At 37.3% G+C, this 22,297-nt stretch overlaps 2 protein-coding genes across 3 annotated transcripts in view; one reads left to right on the top strand and one right to left on the bottom strand.

Annotated features, from left to right (window-relative positions):
• Positions 1-11,686, top strand: part of LOC108366077 (congested-like trachea protein) — an 18,150-nt gene extending 6,464 nt beyond the window's left edge. Inside the window, exons 4-6 of one of the 2 annotated variants that reach the window (XM_017620355.1) lie at positions 1,386-1,565; positions 4,254-4,441; positions 11,203-11,686. In XM_017620355.1, the coding sequence (XP_017475844.1) occupies positions 1,386-1,565; positions 4,254-4,441 (368 nt within the window). In that variant the 3' untranslated portion in view covers positions 11,203-11,686. Of the gene's footprint in view, positions 1-860; positions 1,292-1,385; positions 1,566-4,253; positions 4,442-11,202 lie in introns of those variants that run through there. The other variant, XM_017620354.1, reaches the window with a different exon arrangement.
• Positions 4,451-21,835, bottom strand: Marf1 (meiosis regulator and mRNA stability factor 1-like protein). The gene is made up of 10 exons (XM_017620352.1): positions 21,493-21,835; positions 17,808-18,915; positions 17,616-17,747; positions 14,274-15,815; positions 13,940-14,206; positions 13,715-13,868; positions 10,999-11,106; positions 9,805-10,919; positions 6,115-6,186; positions 4,451-5,907 (listed from the first exon to the last, which is right to left on the bottom strand). Exons 1-10 carry the CDS (start codon positions 21,510-21,512, stop codon positions 5,773-5,775), a joined length of 4,653 nt encoding a protein of 1,550 aa, XP_017475841.1. The 5' UTR covers positions 21,513-21,835; the 3' UTR covers positions 4,451-5,772.
• Positions 21,836-22,297: the final 462 nt, after the last annotated feature.

Here is a 22,297-nt window from a genome sequence, read left to right as displayed (position 1 = left end):
TTTTTTTTACATTATTTTATTTTATATTTAATTTACATACATTTAGTTTTATTTAGCTTTATATAATTTTTTCATATTTTCATTTATATTGTTTTTCGTTTATTTTATTTTATTCTAATCATTTTATCTTATCTTTGATATTTTTTTCAATTTTTGTTTATTTTACTTCATATTATTTTTTTCTAGTTTTATTTTTTTGTTTAATTTTCATTCATTTTATCTTTTTTATTTAGTATGTACTTTTTAATCTACTATTGAATATATTGTGGTTTGTATTTATTTTATTTTTTATTTACAAAAATTTTTAATTTATTTTATTTGTATTCATTTTATCTGATTTTGTAACTTTTTTTAAATTTTTTATTTTTTTTTTANTTTTTTCTAGTTTTATTTTTTTGTTTAATTTTCATTCATTTTATCTTTTTTATTTAGTATGTACTTTTTAATCTACTATTGAATATATTGTGGTTTGTATTTATTTTATTTTTTATTTACAAAAATTTTTAATTTATTTTATTTGTATTCATTTTATCTGATTTTGTAACTTTTTTTAAATTTTTTATTTTTTTTTTAATATTCAATTATAGTCGTTTTACCTCATTTTATATTTAATTTATTTAATTTAATTTTTGTTATTTTTTGTTTAAATTATTTCATTTTATTTTGTTTTAATTTATATGTTTTATTTAATTTAATTATTTTATATTTAAATTTATTTTATTATATTTTGTACTATTTTATTCATTTATGTTTTTATTGTTTATACAAATCCGAAAACTAATTAATATATAGTTACATATGTAGGTACCTTCAAAATATTTATGCTTCTATTACCACTTAATTTTTCTCCTCTCTTCCAGCACCTGCCGGCACATATCCAAAAGGTGTGCGTAGCGTTTTCAAGGATCTTATGCGTACGGATGGTCCTTTGGCGCTGTATCGTGGTGTTACACCGATTATGTTGCGTGCCTTCCCAGCAAATGCTGCCTGTTTCTTTGGCATCGAATTAGCCAATGATGCCTATGATGCGATCGCTGCATTATTTTAACTAAAAAACTTTCGCTAAAAGACTAATGAATTTTTTTCTGAAGAACACCAAAATCCCAACAGTGCACTTATATATTTACGAAGTCGCGATAGTTTATTTTTTTACAATAGAAATTATTTTAATTATAAGCGATTATTATGTTCACATTGTTATTATAGTAGCACTAGTAGAAGAATAAACTTTTTTATGCCTAGAAAATTAAAAAGATGGGAAGAAAATATACAAATACTTTGTAAAAAACTACGCTTGGGTTCACTTTATTTATCCACTCGACTCGAGACTATGTAGTTCAATATTTTAATTGTAAGATTTTAATTGAAACTTCAAATTCTTACAGATGTGCCAGCAAATGCTGTATATTTTGCAACCTATGAAGCATTACAAGATTTAATCAAGCAAAAATTACCAGATTTGCACATGGAAGTGTTGACAGCCATATTTGCTGGTGGCATGGCTGGCATAACATATTGGATAGTTGGTATGCCGCCTGATGTACTCAAGAGTCGTTTGCAGACAGGTGCGAGTTTTATACACATACATACATATATGTTAATAAGTTTCCATGGTTGCATTGCTAAATTGAAAGCATCTGTTTTGAGGAGTGTAAAGAGGGACTTCATTTAGATTTGTTGAATTTTTGGCTGTCAAAACTTTTTCAAATAGCAGGGTGAAGTTTCCTACCCTAACCATTGTACGATAACGGCGTCCAATATAGGAATTAAAGGCTTGATATACATAGCCTTTGCCGCACGAAATCAATAGTTATCCTTTTTTTTATATAAGTAGACGAAGGGGGTGAGGCTAGAATTTGTGTCGGCAGTTATTTTCCCTCTCTGCTCATAGACCACCACAGTGACAGTGTTTGGCCAGATGTACGTAAATCTGGGTCGTTACATAGAGCCGACTGTCGTGCGAAAGATTTACGGACGAGTCATTCTTGACTCATCAGAAGATCTGTACAAAAGATTTTTCGCACAAATCCGCTCTTGGCATATCCCTTCCATGACGAAGCATGAAAAACAAGAGCCATATCAGTGTGATCTAAGGGACGATTACTTTCAACGTGTAATCGTAAGGACTATTTTAACTGTACTTTTCATTAAGACAACTAGCCAATCTGGTGTTCTTGGCTTAAGTAAATTTCTTTGCCGAAACAAAGAAGTTTCCGACTGCCTAATACCTAGAAATGGTCTTCATATCACTGAAGATCATTTGGCGGTGTATAAAATCCACATTTTCCTGGCTGACTTCTTCAGTATGTCAAAACAAAAGGAAGTGTTCCATAGCAGGCCCAGTCTAACAGCGTCAGTTTCAGGGATCAGAGTGCTCCCGAATATATATATTTTTAATGTGTAAACATATTAGCTCTCGATGTGGCTAAAATTTGCGTTAACCCAGCAGAAAATCTGCAATTGGTTCATCTTGTGTATTTCTGGCCTAGTTCAGGGCTATTTCAAGACCATTTCGGGAGCGTTTCGGCATCATTTCGGGAACCTGCTAAGGACTATTTAGGGACCATTTCGGTGCCAGCTCACCCCTATTTAGTCCTGGATCCTTGGAGCTAGATTAGGACTACATAGTAGAGGTTGATTTTGGGACTAGTTCCGGATCATTCCGGTACTGGTTCCAGATTTTTCAGGACCATTTAGCAATACTTATGACTATTTCAGGAACATTTCGGGATCATTTGAGAACTAGTACACGACTTTTTCAGAGCTTCTTCAGGACTATATGGGGACCACTTCGGGACCTGCTCAGCACTATTATAGGACCATTTCAGTGTCAGGTGTAATTCTCGTTTGAGACTAGTTTGTGACTCGTTTCGGGACTAGTTCAGGACCCTTTCGGGACTGGTTCGTGGCTTTTTCAGGACCGTTTCGCGATAGTTCACGGCTATTTCAGGGCTAGTACACGATATTTTTTCGGAAGCAACCGGACAGTTGTAGGCCAAGTGCGGGATCATTTCGGGGTAGCTCGAAACTAGTCTGCTATTATTTTTCTGGTGCGACCTGAGATCAAAACTTTTTCACACGCTTCGTAAGAGTTCACAATGGCCTATTTGGTAGATAACTTTTGATTTTCGTTTTAAGAAAGTTCCTATATTACAGTCCATATTACAACCATTTATTTTGTTTTCGAATATCTGAATCATCATCGCTCTCGACAGAGGAGGTGCGTATTATTTTCGTTATGACCCAGGTTCGCTTTCTAGTCGCTTTTTGCGGTGCCGTGGTACCCAAATCAGGGCAATGCTATGCCTTCGAGATACGATCGAGCTCTTATTGTTTCCTGACTGTACAAAGAGATGACGTTAATTTTCCTGGAATGTTCTGACCCCAAACTTTTAACAAAAATTCGCCCATTCGCTAAGTCTGATAGTAGCTCAGATTTTCTATTTGAAAATTATGCGAAAATATTTTTCATCATTTACCACAGCGCATGGGCGATATTAAATGCTGGAAACGGAACATCTTTCCGGTGGAATATACTTGTATAGTATCGAAGATTTTTCCGAAAAAAAAGATGCTTTTAGTTCCCAAGAATACTTGCATTATCGAAGAAGCGGTAATTGCACCCATGCCTTTCCAAAACCTCTTCTGTCAGACTCAGGGCACTTACGCAACATTTCCCTCGATGAAAAGATGTATCGGTACGACGTAGTAGGTGACTCCCTTATAGAACTTGGCTGGCTATAAATTCGTAAAGCAACCTTTCTGTTAATTCACGGTTCCAAGGGTCCATACTTCAATTTAATATTGTGAAGCGCTTTAAAATTAACTAGGGCTCAAGCAAAAGNTTGCATTATCGAAGAAGCGGTAATTGCACCCATGCCTTTCCAAAACCTCTTCTGTCAGACTCAGGGCACTTACGAAACCTTTCCCTCGATGAAAAGATGTATCGGTACGACGTAGTAGGTGACTCCCTTATAGAACTTGGATGGCTATAAATTCGTAAAGCAACCTTTCTGTTAATTCACGGTTCCAAGGGTCCATACTTCAATTTAACATTGTGAAGCGCTTTAAAATTAACTAGGGCTCAAGCAAAACTTGCTATAAAGCTCGAGATGTCTTGAAAACCCTTTTCTACGATTCCGTACATCTCTGCATGCTTTCAATTGAGTCACAGCAATAGCTGCTATTGTAAGTTCTTTACTCATTACTCTTATACTAATAGTTTTCTACTATATTTTTTCTCTTACTACTAGCCCTTTCCGATAAGTACAAGCATGGCGTACGTAGTGTTTTTATAGAATTAATCCGCACCGATGGTCCAATGGCGCTCTATCGCGGCATTTCACCGGTTATGATACGCGCTTTTCCAGCAAATGCTGCTTGTTTCTTCGGCATTGAATTAGCAAATGCTTTCTTTAAATTAGTGGCGCCGGATTTTTAGGTAAGTATTTGTTGCACTTATTTTAAAGTCTTAATAACAGAAGAAAAGAAGTTAGAAAAGAAAAGGATCTGTCTATACCGGCATTTAGTATAGAAAGCTTGAAAGAGCTTTGCCCGCAGGCAACCTAATGCCCATCACCGGTCTATACCAATCTCAACCTTAAAGAAGCACCGCTCGCGGGCATGGTGCTGCCCATCACCGCTCTATACCAGTAATGGGCAGAAAAAGCTTTTATCCATACAAAATCCGGAGAAAGCTTAAACAAGCTCGGCACTCGGGCAATGCGCTGTCTAAACCAGAAACGACCAGATAGAGCCTTTTCTCTATGAGTGCTCATATACGTAACAGCTTCTTGCATGGGTTGTGTTTTGGCCACGACTGGCGCCGTACCTGCGACGACCAGAGGAAGCTTTTAACATACCAAAAAATTTAAAGAAAGCTTTGAAAAGCCTTCCCGGTGGGATATGTTCTGATGTAACCATACTTGTAAAATCTGCAGAAAGTTTTAAAAAGCTTCGTGACGGATACTAAGCCCTCTCTTTTACAGTATTGTTGGCTCTCCCTCGCTCTCTCTCTCCTCTCTTATCTTTTTTGATAAGCACCGCCTTGCCCGCGGGCAAAGCTCTTTCAAGCTTTCTATACATTTTGTATAGGCGCGTACAGAGCAAAAGCTCTCCCTGCCCATCGCTGCACTATGTAGATTCAGTTACGACAAAGCATACATTTTTTGCAGCGTCTTGACTGAGTGCAGAGCTTTTTCAAGCATCACACATCCTCTGATTGCTTGAATTTGACTGCACATCTTTTTTTTATATTTTTTGTTTTCTAACTACAATCATTCGGTTTTATTTATTTAACTTAAATGCTTATACACTAAATTTTTGGACACATTTTTTCTTTTTTTTTAAGCATTACTACAAAAAGATATAATATTTAAAAATGAAATTTAAATATTTTTGCCTAATTTAAAAGCAGACATTTGTTACAATGAATTGAGCATGGTTAAAATATTTCGTTTGTTTATCTTTAGTTCCCTACCAAACATTTTCGAGGTATTTTTTTATTATTTATTTTTTCTATTACAATAACAATATTAGATATTATTTTTTAATCTGATCGCTTCATTATTTGCTACACATACGAACAGTTCAATTCAATGTCGCGGTAACATTACAATTTTCTTATAAACAATTTAAAAGCGCATTAACTAAAAAGGCTTAAAGGCTACATATTCGAATTTTGGAGACACGCTTAGCGACGCACAAACCTTGAGATCACTTTTCTTCACTAAATCAAAAACAATTGAGTGAGCTTTTGCTTACAAATATTACTTAGGCTATCTTTCGATCGTGATTATCAAAATTAAATACTTTTTGCTTCATATTTTCGGCTTTAGAGAGTGTATAGGGTGACAATACCATTGGTAATACATTGAAATTTTTTAGTTCAGGTAATTTGATGTTGAGCTAAATGTAGTGAGAAAAAAGATAAAAAAGGTTGTAAAATTAGAGAAAACTTTAACTGTTAAAAATTTAAAATTTCCAGGAATTACAGTATCTACCAACCTAATTGCAATCGATTCAAATTCAAGTGTAAGTTTATAATATTTACAAAAAATTTCGTCGATCACAATCTGGCAAGTAATTACTAGTGTGTCAATTTTGGTTACTTACCAAGGCATTTTGTCCCGCTTCGTGGTCGGCGGTGTTATGTGACCAAATGGGATCTATCCAAAATGGCATATCCTGAAAAATACAACATCGGTTCAGAAACTGTATCGAAAGTGTTTTGGATTTTGGATTTTATTAAAAAGCTCAAGGATATAACTAAAACTAAACAGCGCTGACCAAAGCCATTTTTTGAAAGATGATATTGAAGATGGCACAATATTGAAACTATTATCACTCCATGCCAAATTTTACAGAAAATAATGAAAATTCGTTCCAAAATACATCATCTTCTAACCCAACAATGGAATGTACATATGTACTAGGATATTTGAATATAGAATGATTCAAGGGTGATGCAGATCTTTGTTGTTGTTTTTTTTTTTAAGACAATTGGCACTACAGGCTTTGGCAAACTTAGTCATAGAGCGATACTCAGTTGAACAATGCATAAAAGTGATCCAAACGTTTTATGAAAAGTGTATTTCGGTGCAGAAATTCAAAGAAACTGGGTCGATGCCTAACGTGACAATGAACGTGCGCTTTCGTGCAGGGCGTTCGGCCGAAAGTATTTTTGCTGTGGAACAAAGTGTGAGCCAGGCCGTGACAACCCTAATTAGTCCTCGTGCACAGCAATCGAACTCTCCTCCAGCACCGTTTACCGGAAATTAATAAAAGACCTATGCATGTTTACACACCTACAAAATTCAATTGACACAGAAACTGAAGACAAGAGGCCATTTGCAGTTTACCAATTGGTTGCTTGAACAAAAATCAAGTGACGAAAAAAAAATCATTCGACAAATTTTGTTGTGTTTATTTATAAAAGAAAATTTGCGGTCTTATTAAATCACCCTTTATTCCTACACTTGCTATCCCAAATGAAATTGAGAGATCCGGAAGGTCACCTTTTGGTCTTTGCCAGGCTAGCTGAAAAGTCTCATTTAACATAGTTTTAGTCGCTTTCACTGCAGACTTGAGCATCGCTAAATAAAGTGACTATTCAATCCTCCTTCTTCGTAGTCATCCTGGCAAGTTCTGCTGCGATAGCTAATTGATTTACACCATTCACGCATCATAAGTCTTATAGAACGCAGGGATCGAGTGAGAACCATTACTGTAGATTTTTTTGTATCCCGGAATGGTGGTATGTGTTTTTTTTTATTTTGAAACGTGGTTCGAAGAACTGCAAGGCCTCAAGATTCCTTAGGCTTCCTTTCGCTTGGTAAATATACTCGTTTTATTATAAATGCGGCGTATACATACGTATATTTTTTCAAAGGCGCCTGCTTTTCTGATTTGCGTTTTAGTTCCAGATAAAAAGAGGGAATAGTTTGACTCCAGTGGTTGTATAAAAAAAAAAAAATAAACCGAATAATTTTCCACAATTTGGTTTTTGCTTTTTTTCTAGTGGTTAGGAGCGACTTATAATCGAAGGCATGTTTACGCTTGCCCTTTTTACCACGGAAAAGTGCCTCCCTCCCTTTCAAGCAAGCCAATCTACTCTTATAAGGTTACCAGAATCTCTGAAGCTCAATCAGAGGGAGTCTTGTGGACTATTCCGTAACAAACATGACTATGAATATGTATTGGAATTCATTAATATGAGCCTTCTAAGTACCTCACTAGTTTAAGGAAATTAATCCGGTGATTGCACCATAGTTCTCAATCAAGTTCATACAACGTTAGCAGAAGCATAGTCCTACCGCTATGCAGGGCATCAAGAAACATTTTGGAATATGCTACTAGTCAAAGTGCTTCCGCGATTAACTTAAGCCTGCTGCGCGTCTGAGCAGCACCTCACAGCCAATTGTGGGCCAATGAATTTCTCCATACAAATAGCTCTAGCCAGTTTACCAACTTTTTTATTGTCTAGAGCCAGAGTCCATTAGCGACCCGTCAGCATGCATAATGACAGCAACGGATGGAAGCCCGCGCCAAACTTCAGAGTAGTACTCTGTGCGGTAAGGGATGGCTTACTGGAATTGCCTCATTGGAACATTAGTTCTGAAGATTGGATATCATTGTCTTCTACCATCCTCATCGCTCCAGCATTGAGAGTGAGGTGCCTCCCACGCGCCACCTCGATCCGATAGGTTGTATTAAGGGTTACATTCGCAGATTATTTATGTAGATTTAAAACAGCTTAGAAAGAAGTGTAATGGACAGTATGGAGTCTTGAGTGATGTTTTCTGCAAAGCTTTGTATTAGTTTCAAGAATAAAGGATCCCATTCTTCATAGTCAGTTAGAATGGCGCGGGAAAAGGTTTTTTGGTTGCTTGGTTGTAGTGCTTCCTGAGTTGCCTAGAAACTATCTTGCGGAGGGGCTGAATCCGGATGAGCTGACGCCATAATGGACGAGGTGTTTAAAGGACGCAACCGCTTGATTTCTGCGGAGTGTATTTCAGTCCAGTGATGCTCCTTGTATATTGTAAAGTTGAGGGCATGGCTAAATAGCAACAAAACTGGGGAGCTGAAATGTAGATGGATGAAAATATCCCTGCTCCAGTAGATACAGCAGCCAAGTCCGCATAGGCTAGACGCCTACACTTCCAGCCCAACCTTCAAACCCACGAGTCCCATTGAGCAAGATTTAGCGGCTCTTACACAGGGGCAGGTTCCCTTGTCGCATGAGCTGCTTGATGGTGTAGACCTGAAAAGGCTCGAGCTGGACCGGAGAAGTGAGAGCGACCTAAGGTTGACGGTATCCTAAGGCTCTCGGACCTAGACGAGCAGAAATGAGGTGGGCCCTTGAGAGTAGCCCAAGTCAACCTGAACCACGCGATTGCAACCTCGGCTGTAATTGCGAGCAGGTTTACTATGCAACACCTGGGATTGGTACGGATTCAAGAGCCGTGGATCTATAGAGGCCAGGTAAAGAGCCTCAAGGGAGCACACAAAAGGATTTTATAAGTCAAGATCTAGTGGTAGTGCAAGCAACGCTTTGGGTGGATAGAAAGCCCATGGACATCGCCGTTGCTACTACATATTTGCTGGGGAATCAAAAGAACATTCCCCCAGTAGAGGTACAAGATCTGGTTGCGCACTGCAGGAGAGCTCGACTTCCCTTGATCCTCGGCTCCGCTACGAATGCGCACCACGTCGGGTGAGGAAGCACCGACACCAAAAACAGGTGACACTGCCGACTAAGACGACATCTACATACGCTGGAGTTATGGTCAAATGATCTTTGATGACTAGCGAGACACCACTACACGTTCTCACCGAGGGTAAGGCAGTCTAGGCTCGAAGTGGCCACAGCTTAAGCACTTTTAGAGAAGACTAAAGGGCACAATATATCTATATATACTAAATTAAATATTTTACAGATGAGGTTAACCTTAGTCTAGACAACAAAATCATGCTAAAGTTTAGGCAGATTAAGACATGAAAACCTAAGCTAAAAAAAATCCAATGATACCAGCAAGATGTCCAATCGGTTTTTGTGAAAAGGGATGAGTCTGCCATTGTGAAGTTTTAAAGAGAGCTATCACTTTAAAAATGCGCTGGGATAATAGCACCTCGATTCATTGGGAATAAAATGAATTGAGCACGAAAGAGGGATATATTATATAATAGTTGCGTTTACAGGTCTAAGACGATTAAAGATTCGGTCAATTACTGGTCGATTAGCTCAACATTTTCTAAACTACATGCACTATTTTTATTTATTTTTTTTTTTCAATTTAGACTCACATTCGACGGCGGTGTATCCGGCTTTGGTGGTTCAAACATCGGGTACATGTGGATATTGGTCATGGGCTCGGCGACATAAGAAGTAGGCTCTTGTTTAATTTTGGCCTGCGCAAGCGCCATCGATTGTTCCATTGCCGACTGGAATACTTGATGCTGATGATGAAGCTGTTGCTGTTGCTGCAAATGCTGCCGTTGTTGTTGTTGTTGCAGCTGATGTTGTTGTACTTGATGCTGCCGGTGTGCATCCATGGCGAAACTTTCCGACGTCGACATAATTAACGATGGCAATCCTGCAACATTCTCAGCCAACGTTGCCTGGTGTTGCTGTTGCTGGTAAGCCATGGAAGCGTTTGCCGCGGCAGCAGCCATAGCAGCCGTATAACGACGATCCCATAGCTTCGTTCTGTTGCTCATATGGATATTGGCTGCTGTAGCCATGCTCATGTTGGGGGGCATAGTTGAAGCTGGCACCTGTGACAGCTCTACGTGCTGTTGCAATTGTGATCGATTTGAGTTCAACTCCGACAAAGACAAATTCGATGAAGTATTCAGCGAATTGTTAAGGGCACCAAAGGAAGAGTTGAAAGAATTATCATGATTGTGGGTGGAGCTTGAGGCAGATATATTTAGGCTGGAGTTATGTGAGGCGACCGAATAGATTGAGTTATTACCGTTAAAGCTCATGTGGACGGTTAATGGTACAAAGTGGTTAGAGTCATAGGTGAGTTTTTGCATTTGTTGTTGGTGAGCTTGCATAACTTGCTGCTGCTGTTGTTGTTGTGATAGCTGTTGCGGTTGCGGCGGCTGTGGTTGTACCACCTGTGCTGCTGGTTGTGGTTTCTGCTTTGGTACGGCGACGCGTTGCGTTTTCGTCGGTAGTTGTAATGTAGCGACAGGAATCTTACTTTTATAAGTTTGTACCGGCTGATAGCCACTGTTCTCGTTGGGCTTTGAAAGTGCGCGCGTTTTTGCCGGTGGACCCTGCTGACTGTAGCTGCGACTATGATTGTTCTCGCTAAGCGGCTGTCGAAGTGGACGTGATGCTTTTTGTTTGCCTGCCGGTAGCTTTGCTGAGTTGAGCAGACCAGAGCGATTTATGAGTGAGCTCATGTGGACTTGGAGGTAAACAAAAAAAAAATAAATAAAAATTAGTGGTTATATTCATCATTTAAGTAAATTTACACTGTTACTCACGTTCGCAATTAGGCTGCAAAGAAATTTCACTGCGTTCTTGGGTAAGACCCGCGTTCACCACAAAGATATCGGTGTAGGCTGATACAACAGAGAACAGATTTGGGAAACCTGTAAGAACATTGAAGTTTTTAACTGTAAAGCTAAGCTCTTTATAAAATTTTAAAATATTTAGATATTTTTTGTAGGTTTAAAAACTGGTTTTAGGTTCCGCGGATGTCCCAAAAATAAATTTGAGGAAAATGATCAAAGCTATAAATCTTGACGGATGCTTCGAAATGTTTCTCTAAATCCATGACTTGTGAAGTAGTTTTCATAAAGAAGAATTATATTCAAAGCAAAAGGCTAGGATGCGGAAAGTGGCATTTCTTTGTCTCTGATGGTTTATGTTCAACAAATTATAGCCCCAAGAGCTGGACTCGAACAAAATAGTAGTTGTGGTATACGGGCTATGATTCAATTAGACCAGTGAAGTCCTACAAAGATCTCGGATGGATACCTGAAGATTGGAACTTAGGAAATTCTACTCGCCTCAACGACTGCACAGTGATGGCGAAAGTCTGTTTGGGAGAGAAAGGAGTTGGAAACAGGCGGCGAAACTCAGACAGGAGAAATCCTACACGTAATTTTAGGCAGGGACCTAACAACAGTTATTGATGAAAACTCTCATGGAAAAATTCACCATGAAGAAAATGTTCTACAACTAAGTGATACATACTAATCGATTTCTTTTTTCACCGAGACTCAAATTTAAAAAAAAAAATTATTTGCAATTTTTATGCAAAATTAAAAAAATAACAATTATTTTTGATTTTTATATTATATGTCTTACAGTTACTGAAGACTTTTATTTATAAAATTCATCAATAAAAATCAGTCAGTTAATTTTACTTTTAAAAGTTATCAATATAAATCAGTAACCGACTTTTATTTTTTAAATCATTCGTACGAAAGTCATTAACATTTTTCGCAGTTTAGAAGGTGTTGGGAAATAAAAGATTACTACGACTTATACAAATGATTTTTATAAGTAGATTGAATTCCCTGTATGCAGCTCTCAAGAAAACGGTCAAAAAAAATTTGCCATTATTTCGTGTGTGTGTGTGTCCAAGGAATTTTGACATTTTTGATACTTCACAGCCTGTTGCCTCACTCTTTCCTCAAGAAATAATGGAACGGGCATATATTTCTGTTGCAAGCCTGGGTTTCCTTGTGCTCTTTATTTACAAAAACTTTAGAAAACCGTAGTAGAAAGCGTTGCAAATTCCTTAAGAAATTTTTATGCCCTTAAGGAAATTTGACTCAAGAAGATTTCTTAGCCATTTCCTGTACGTCATTTTATATGGAGTTTTTGCTTTTCTTGAGAGCTACATACAGGCCTTAAAAAATAAAGGCCAGTGACTGATTTACAAAGCCGTTTGTATTGTGGCACGAGAAGCAATTCATTCGTGACATCGAGACCATCAACCGTGATTTATTCGTGAAGGATCGCTTACAGAAGATATTACTTCACTTCCTACGCTTACCTGAAGTATCCACATTTTTGTGGACTTTTAATTAAAAAATTATAAAGGGAAGTTCTGCAATTCACTTCTGATTAAATTTCAAGCAATGTCGATTTGAATTCAAATTGAATTTAGTTGAAATTCACTCGGAAGTCAATTGCAGAACCTGTGTCATAATTCTTGTTTCTTTCTCATTTTATATGAATGCGTAGCTAGTTCTAAAAATAAAATTCTTTTATTAACCTGTTTCTTCTGACATCCATATTGTAATGCATCATTTAGGTAACTGATTAAATTTAATCAGACATTTAAATAGGTGCCTACGACTTTCAAAATTATCGGAATAAAGCCTTCTTATGCATCTTTTGTTTTACTTGCCATCATTGTTTTTTTTTTTGTTTAACTTTACTTGCGGACTTTTACGTAATTTGACTTTTTACCAGGTGGCAATCCTATTTAACATTTTTTTGGAAACAAAGCTTTCTTATACCTCTATCGATTGATACTCATATATATTATACTTTATTTAATATAGGAAAAAATGGGATTGAGCTTTTAAACAGTTGGCAACCCTATTCAAAACATTTTCAAAATAAAGCTTTCTTTAACCTCATTCGTTTACACCCTTGTTGTTATATTTCATTCAACTTAATAAAAAAAATTAAATTTGACTTTTTAAATAGGTGGCAACCATTTAAAAATGTTTTCGTAGTATAGTTTTTTTAATATCGCTCATTTATCATCCGCATTGTAAAATTTCGATAAACTCAAAATTTAAAGTACATAGAACTTAACTTTTTAAACAAGTCAAATTTCAAAAAATTCAAAAAATTTTCAATATATTTAAAATGACGTCCTTTTCAAAGAATGTTCAATATTTTAATCCAGATCACAATCTATCTATATGTCAGAATTTACAAGCCCTGGATAGCCTGTTGTGTAAAATAGGGAAATCGGCCTGGGAGTTTCTAAAGCTAAGCAACAACATCTCAAGCCGCTTTTGCGGCCAAAACTGATCCTCATCAGACATGCTTTCGTATTTTCTTGGGCTTAATTTGCTGAGTAATCCAACAGGGTTGGAAAATAATCACCAGTAGGGCTTTTTTGCAAGCCATATCGAGTCTAAATTTTTGAGTACTCTTCGTCATGTTGCAATTAGTTTTTTCAAGGAAGACATTTTTTTCACCCACACGCCGTTGTAAATTTCCACCTACCGAATTCGAAGGTAGTTGTAATGCCACATTCTAAAGCGTTCTTGATTTCAGTCAACAAAACTGTAGTTCTCTTCTCCAGTAAACGAATAATGCTCAGTAAAAACTTCAGAAATGATGTGCTACGCACATAAGACACTTCCTGCTCTTTGAAGATCTACAAGAAAAATACTAGGTAAATTCTTTCTAAATCGCTCTAAAGAAAGCCAACTGGCAGTTGCCACTTACCTCAATTTTCTGTTTCATGGCCTTAACCTCACTCTCATTGATGTGTTCCTCATATTTTTTATTGAAGTCTTCAATCAAAGCGCTCAAAGTGTAGCTTTTGCAATTATTTTCCTTTGCCTCGCCGTCGTTGGAATCATTGCCGTTACTCGTATTGAGTAAATTAACTTCGTGCGCCAAGACAAGCTTACAGGCGCGGTAGCATTGATTACGGAATTTGTTATCATCACGATGGCAAATAATCCATAGCACTTTCTCTTTTTCAATTAACTGTAAATAAAGAAAAAGTTAAACAAATATTCTCACTCACCTGGGTTGTTGTGTGTGCTTCCCTCACCTCAATGTGGGGCATCAGTTCGATGCCTTCGGAGATGCTGCGCACGCCCAACGTTTGCGGTAGTATTTGATAGCCAAATTTCTTTTTATGCAACTTCAGCATCTCATCCAACTGCATGCAAGTTTGCGCCGAACCAGTCAACTCGTGCACCAGCTCCTCACATTGTTCGGCGAAGACGCGACGTGCGACTTTCGGTGATAAATAGATCTTCTTATCCTCATCGCTGGTATGTTCCATTTCCACCACGCCCTGTATGGCCTCCATCAGGTCGGCTAACTTCAGAAAACCATAATCGCTCAACCGGCACTGATAGGCGAAGTGATAGTGATATGAGCGTACGAATTTCTGAAATAGTATGGTATATTGTGGCGCATTACGGAATAGCTCCACCATTTCGCCAGCAAAGAGAATGGTCTTCTCCAGCTCAGCGCTGGTTTGCTTGCGCTTCGGCATCGAAATAAGCATATCATCGCCGTTTTGTACACGCGACATTACGACAACATTCGAATTAGCCAAACCGTCCAAGATGTCGCGTATGTCGCATACGCCATAGTCGGTCACATCGAAGCTGCGATTCTGCGTGAGCGCGAAGATTGTTGGCAATTGCGACAATAGCACCGATTTGTTGCCGTTAGCGCGTAGTATGCGTAGCAAGTCGGAGGTGAAGCGTCGCAGTTGAGTGCGATGTGTTAAGGTGATTAGCCGATTCTCGCCATCGCCGATGATCTGCACGACGGTGGCGAGCGCTTCGAATAGTTCGATTAACTTGGTGTACCCATAATCGGCTACGCGGCATTGCTTGCCGAAATGATTGTGATAGGCTGGTATGAAGCGATTGAACTTCATGGTAGACTTTGGTGACATCTTCACCAGCTCTATGACCTCACGCGAAATCTGATACAGTGGATCACTAATGGAGCACGCAGACTTGGCATACAAACTACGCTCCAGTGTTGCTGAACTAGCGCTGCTGGCGCCAACACCAGCGTTAAGCGAACCATTATAATTCGCGTAATTTTCCTTATCCAACTTCAACCAGCCTAAAATTTTAATGCCAAAATTGTTGACCTGTATCTGTATGCCCTGCACACAGCATACCAAGTGCTCTAAGTTGACACCATTTTCATTTGCTGTTATTTCGGTATTCATTTGAGCGGAAATGCAGTGCACCAACGTGGCGACCGGTACATCGCCAGGGTGATTCTTCAACAGTGGATAGATAATTTTTTGTATTTCCGTTATGGTCATCCAAACGTTCGGTAACGGTTCAATGTCCTGCTCAGCCCAGCCCTTATGTTGCTCACGCTTGAAATGCGCAGTACAATAGGGTACACTATGCTGCAGGCCCTCCATTAACGGTGAGTTCTCCAACGAACTTATGACGCCCGATTGTAGGCTGATGAATTTCTCTTCGCTCTCATCGACGCTTATCGTACAAATATCGGGCATTTTGTAGAGATCTAATACGCTTATTGAAGTCTTAAAACGCGCCTGGAAGAGCTCGCGGAACTTATACATTGGCAATGTGTAATATGGTACATCCTATGGGCATGAAATGACGAATGAGAGTAAGAAAGATTTAAAAATTATTGAGGAAGACGGCCTGAGTACTTGCACATACATATCTCTCGGGAGATAGCAATGGGTAAGGTTTTCAAAGCCGTTGGTCATTGGGATGGCTAGAAGTTTTTTTAGTCTGAAGTGGAGTAGTCCTTGGCCTTTTAATATATTGAACCTACATAATCGTCGATTTTTCAACAGTCTGGCACAAGAGCTTCGTAATTTTGTATACCTTCTCGGTAAAGCCGGCGTTAAGATTACCAGGTGGGACAATCTATGTCAAATCGACCAATAGTTGGAAACGACCATTCTTGAATTGAATGAGTTTTGGTCAGAAGTTTTCTTTTAAATATCAATAACGAAGTTCTGCCAAAGGAAAAAATAACATTTTTTTTTTTGGAAAGTTTAAAATTTCATAATTTCCCGGTTATTTTTAGTTTATTTTTTGAATGTCTTAAAAACTATTAGTATCGTCTCGTTTTAAAAGTGGTATTTATGATTAAAAAGAAAGAGTTGCAGAATTTCGATATTAAAAAATCGGATAAAAGTCTTTGGCTCAATTTTTTCCATACCTCTTACTGATCTTAAAAGGTCCTGAAATTTTGAAGGTAATATTTGGAACGATATAAAAAACAATTGGGGTATTCACATCAGTGTCGTAAGTGTCGTATTGTGTTATGTCGTAAACTTTAGCGCCTAAAAAATATATTAAGGGGTACGAAAAATACCATCAAAGTCATATTATGTATTTTTTCAGTGTTAAAAAATTGTTGGTTGTGGTTTCAAGTTCTCTAAACATTTATTTAAGCTTTTAAAGTTTGCGACATACAACAATACGAGACTAACGACGCCGTTGTGAATCCCTCAAATCTAAAAAAAATTTAAAAATTTTTCCAAAATCGTAAAGGAAAAAACTTATATGTATAAATTTTTGGCTCACTTTTTTTTTATACAATAGCTCTCACTGGTCTTAGAAGATCCTGCAATTTTCAAGATTTTTATTTAAAAAAACTAAATTAAAAATAAATGTTAATCAAATAAAAATTTGTGATTTTAACTTTATTTAAAGTTTGGCACAAAATATATATTTTTTTGAAAGTTCAAAAATTCATATCTTAAAAAATAGATCTTGAAAATTTCAGGATATTTTAAAATCAGTTAGAGGCAGATATTATATAAAAAAAATTTTGCAAAATTTTTTTGCTTGATTATGCTTTTACGATTTTTTAAAGTTCGAAGTTTTTTTTTATATATTTTTTTAAAAATCAAGGTGTTTTTTAAACATACAACGCTTTGAACCTTGGAAAAAATAATTATTTTGAATCAAATAAAAATTATTTGACATAACTTTATTTAGAGTTTTATAAATTTCGGCTTTTATGAAATTTTAAAATTTTTTCCCCGTATTTTTATATATATTCTTCTTTATGGCCAGAGTAAAAGAGGTATTGTATAAAAATTGTGTAAATTTTTTTTTTGCTTTTGCAATTTCCTAAAACTCCAAAATTTTTAAATTTTTTTGATCTTTTTAGTATATATTTTATATACTTTCAAATATCATCTTTAAAAACACCTTTCGATCTAACATCGAAATTTGAAACATGGAAATTGTAAAACTTAGAATTTTGCCTAACTTTCGAAAAAAATTTCAAATTTTTTCCTTTGGCATAACTTTGTTATAAGATAAATATAAGTTCTGACCAAAATTATTCCAAATCAAAAAGGTGGATTCCAACCATTGGGTACATGGATCGACCCTGGAATGGAAATAATTAAACTCACCTTAAGCAGTCCAGCTACTTGACAACGCAACGTATTGATTTCCGTGAGTGAAGAGTCGCGCGTATACGAGACCAACATGCGTTTGTGACCGATTTTCTTGCGATGCAAATTCGAGACCACCTGCTTTGCGAACTGAAAGTAGATCCGATTTAGTATTTTTTCCTATCCGATTATGGCAGCGTAAGTACTCACAAACATATCGGGTACAGTGACTTTGGCATAAGAATTCCCTTCGAAGGTCAAGGAAAGCACCGGAGTTATTGGTTTCAACTGTCCCATTAGGAAGTTACGCAAACTCGCTTCCTCCATAGTATAATCCAGATTGGTAATTTGTAGTGTCACCGACTGATTGCTGCTGCTACTGCACACCTGACAGCCGTTTTCGCCATTTACCACAGCAACTACACCATTATTATTAGCATCCGTAATCGCAGTGGTATTGGCATCTGCAGCAACAGCGATCGCCGCGGCACCGCTGACAACACGACGCGTGCCCGCGCTACATGCCACCGTCTCACCATTGACATTCGACACTGCTGCGCGCCTATTCATCTCTGTCATAGTATTAGAATTCTTGATGCTGCCGCTGTCAGCTGAAGCAATAGCTGCCGCTGCCGCTGCCGCTGAACTACCACCCATAAGCGGTGGGCCACCAAATAAATTCGGATAATTCTGATAAATATTCGCAAATTGCTGGTATGTAGAGTAATTCTGTTGTGCGTTGGCATTCATAGCGGTGGTGACTGGTAGGCTGCTGCTGCCACCTCTCGGCATAGCTGTTTGCAATGCAAGCGTGCTACTAAGTGGATATGTTGCAGTTGCCGTAGCGTTGGTGGTGCGGCTATAAGGCATATAGCGATTGCGATTATAAGTGTATGATATCGTGGCTGCGGCCCCGCTACAGCTTGGACCAGCGGCTATTAGAGCGCTAGGCGGAATAGTGTATGCAGCATTATCAGCTAGAGCAGTATGTTGGGACATAAGTCCGCCGCTGTAGATCAACTGTTGCTGCTGCTGCTGCCCGTTACACGCTTGATTACCCCCACTGCCGTAGTAGCGCAATGCTGGTCCAATCAGACGACTGTGCGTGGCGGCAACGGAAGCATTGAAACCATTTGTGTTACCAGCAGCTGTGGCGGCGGCAACGTTGCTATTAGTATTGGCAGGCGTCGAGTTGTAATAATTGCATACTTCGGCAGTGCATGAGTTTAGATCAGGCTGTTGGGGTTGCGTTGGCTGTTGCTGTTGATGAAGTACAGCAGCGTAGTTGGAGTAAGCCGCATCGTCGGTTGGGAAGATACTAAAGTGAAGAGAAGGGGACTTGTAAATTTTACAATCTGTTGTAATCTAATCATTCTTCTGTGAAGAGGGGTCAGTTCGATTTATTTGTTGGAGAGACGCATAAAATACGTGGGAAGACTTATGGACCTCTCTCTGAACGAACCAATACAGTAGTAAATGCCCTTTCAACCAGGATTGATCTAAATGTATTATCTAAACTAAATGTAGTTTTGTTCCCAAGAACGCTGCAAACCAAAATCGAAATCAAAACAAAAATCTCAATGGGAATTATATAAGAACAAAACCCTGCGAAACGTTCCCAAAAAGAACAAAATGGGAGCAATAACTTTGGGAACATTTCTAAGAGTACGAAATGGGAACAAAAATCTCCGGAACTTTTTGGCACAGAACTAAATCGGAAAAGGGTCTAAGGAACTTTGTCTCGAAGAACAATTTTGGAACTAAAGTCTAAGGAACTTTGTGTACAAATCTTTTCTGTACTACTCGCGAAAAATGGAAGCGAGAACAAAATTTTTCACATAGCGTTCATTGGTTGAATAATTAAAAAAGAAGTGAAAGGTAAATATGCAAATTAAATCAACAATGGACTTAAGACACGAACTTTTCTTGCACTGAAAATTAAAAAATTGTTCCATAAATGAACATTTCATTGTAATGATAAATGATCTGGATGTTCAAATGGTTCAGCCTTCCTCTGGCTTGGAATCAACAATCGTGGTTCTCACTGAAACGTTTTTTCATCCTAACACGAATTCGCCCCTCTCATTTTTAACTTTAAGTTCTCAAAACTTTTGTTCTCTAGCAGTACGTTCCCCAGACTTTTGTTCTTGTTTAATCTTCTTTGAAAACGTTCTCGATATTTTCTTTCTCATTTTTTCCCATTGGAAACGTCCCGAAAGTTTATTTCTCATTCTGTTCTTCTTGAAAACGTTCCTTAGAGTTTTATTCGCATTTTGTTCTTTGCGGAAACGTTACCGAACATTTTGTTCTAATTTTGTTTCCGTTCAAACTGCTGTCAATACTTTTGTTCCCGTTTGGTGCTTTTGTGGGAACATTCTTGACTCTTCTCTGTGAGAGGAATTTGGGTGCCGAAAGACCCTTCCGGACCAAGCATCAGAACACACCCGTCCATTGCTTCAGGTCTGGTGTCGAATTTTTTAATTATTATCAAATAACTTTAGGCAGAATCCAGTGCCCGTTAAACTAATCATAGAGCAAGTTGTGAACGATTAAAATGTAAATTAGTTTCCAGGGGAATATAGGCCTGGCGGTCTGAAGTCGATTCTGATAGATGTCAGAAACATGTGCCTGAAGGAGGTTAAATTTGTGAGTACGTATCATACTAGACCAAAAATGACTCTGAAAAACACACGTGGAGCAAACTGCAAAGAAATATTGGCAAAGAAAAAAAAAATGGGGCTGCTCCCCAAAAATATTAAGGTGGATCTATACGCAGCCATCTTTTAGGTTGATAGGACTACACAGCTTGGAGCGATCAAGTAAAACAGCATCCTTGGAAGTTTTTCGATGCCTTACACCTCTTCAAATTCATATCCAGTCTCAAGCGAAGAGGGCTCTCCTAAGGATGACTGGTACCAGGGAAGAAGGATTTCAGAATCGTGGTAAGAACGATATTCTACCGAAGCGAGAGATACCATGCATCCGTAGTTAAATTTTACAATAAGGTATGATGGCTGAAGAAGGTACTGGAATAGGTAGAAATGTATATTTGGACCGAAGTTGAGATACTCGGAACCTAAGTGAAAACATATTTCCATTTTGCAGGCGAAAACATTCGCTATAGAAAGATGCGCGAACTTCAATCTCAAGCGAAACTACCAGAATGAGAATATTGAGATATTGACTGATAGCCAAGTAGCTATCTTCAGATCTTATTGGGTGCCTTCATACGCTGTCCACTGTTGGTCTGACCAATCAAGTTTGGACCCTCTGGGTTCCGAATGCCATTTGTATTGAAGGAAATGAGATTGTCGATAAACTTCCACGGAAAGTAGCATCCAACTCCCTTTATCGCCCTGGAGCCCTTATGTGGCTTATAAAAAGAGGCACTCGAGAGAAAGAAGCTCTCAGAAATCGCTATGGACTATCCACCAGGTGTGGGCCTTTCCAAAGCGCTTATAGAAAGATATATGTATGTAACTTAAAACGCTTTAAGGAATGCATGAGCTTATTCAAGAATAAATGACGTAGTATTACGAGGATTCTTACAGAACATTAGAGGCTGAACTTACACCTGACGAAGCAGGGAATTTACTCGCAGTAGCGATGCACTCTTTTTTTTTAATCTAAACATCAAAAATAATCAATGACATAAAATATTTTAATACGAATTTAATTGTATAGGGGCTTGAAAAATATCTGATCCTGTAAAAATTGGTAATCTTTTTTTGAATTTTGTGTAAGTGAAAAACAAAGCTAAGGTCTAAGCTCAAATTGAGGTTAGATTAGGAAATGAGTTAAGCTTCCAATATCAGCCAAACACCGCTGTTTAGCCAGGAAAAATAATTAAATTAAATTTTCCAAAAATGTTATTTCTGTTTTTTCACCAACTTACCCATAAAATTTGTCACTCATTTTGTAAATCTCTTATTTCTGAAAATAAAAAGAAAACTTTATTAACGATTTATATAAATGATACACCGTTGCAAAGGCACTAAGAAAACCTAAAGTTGTATACAGATGTACATAGGAAGAAAAATTATCAGATCTCATGCGTTTTTAAAGTGTATTTTTCATCAAAATTTTAACTTTTTAATCTCAATCTTTAGAAAATCCGTCACCAAAAAAAAAAAACTCAAAAATCACTCCAAAGATTCACATTAAAAAGTTGATATTTAGATGAAAATTTGTTGAATTTTCTTAAATTTTTTATAAGGTTTAAAACTGTGATTTATATGGTTTTGATTAAACCATGAACAATATTTTTATAGAAAAATACCCAAAAAATTTTACGAATATTTAAAAAACATCAACACATTAGGGTGCATCATTCTCCATACGTAAAAAGTATCGGTACTGTTTTTCCATCGGAATTATAAAATTTATTATATTTTAAGACTTCCACCAAAATATTTTGGAAAAATTTTGAAAATATCTCCAAAAATCTAAATTTTTCTAAATAAAATTAGTTTTAAAAAATATTTAAAAACACTCTTCTATTACGAGTTTAAGCTAAAAAGGTATGTCTAAAATGTTTAAACATTTTATCAGTGGAATAAAAATAATGAGATTTTTGGGGATATTCTCAAATTGGTGTATCTCTCGTAAATCTTAATATTTTTCCGGATATTTTGGCGGAAGTCTTAAAGTATAATAAATTTTATAATTCCGGTTGAAAAACTGACACTTTTTTGGGTGAG

This window comes from Rhagoletis zephyria, unplaced genomic scaffold (assembly GCF_001687245.7).
Source record: "Rhagoletis zephyria isolate East Lansing unplaced genomic scaffold, Rhagoletis_zephyria_1.1 Rzeph_scaffold_02126, whole genome shotgun sequence".
Lineage (NCBI taxonomy): Eukaryota > Metazoa > Arthropoda > Insecta > Diptera > Tephritidae > Rhagoletis > Rhagoletis zephyria.
The sequence above is the reverse complement of the archived record's forward strand: the minus strand, read 5'-3'. Positions and strand labels throughout refer to the sequence as shown.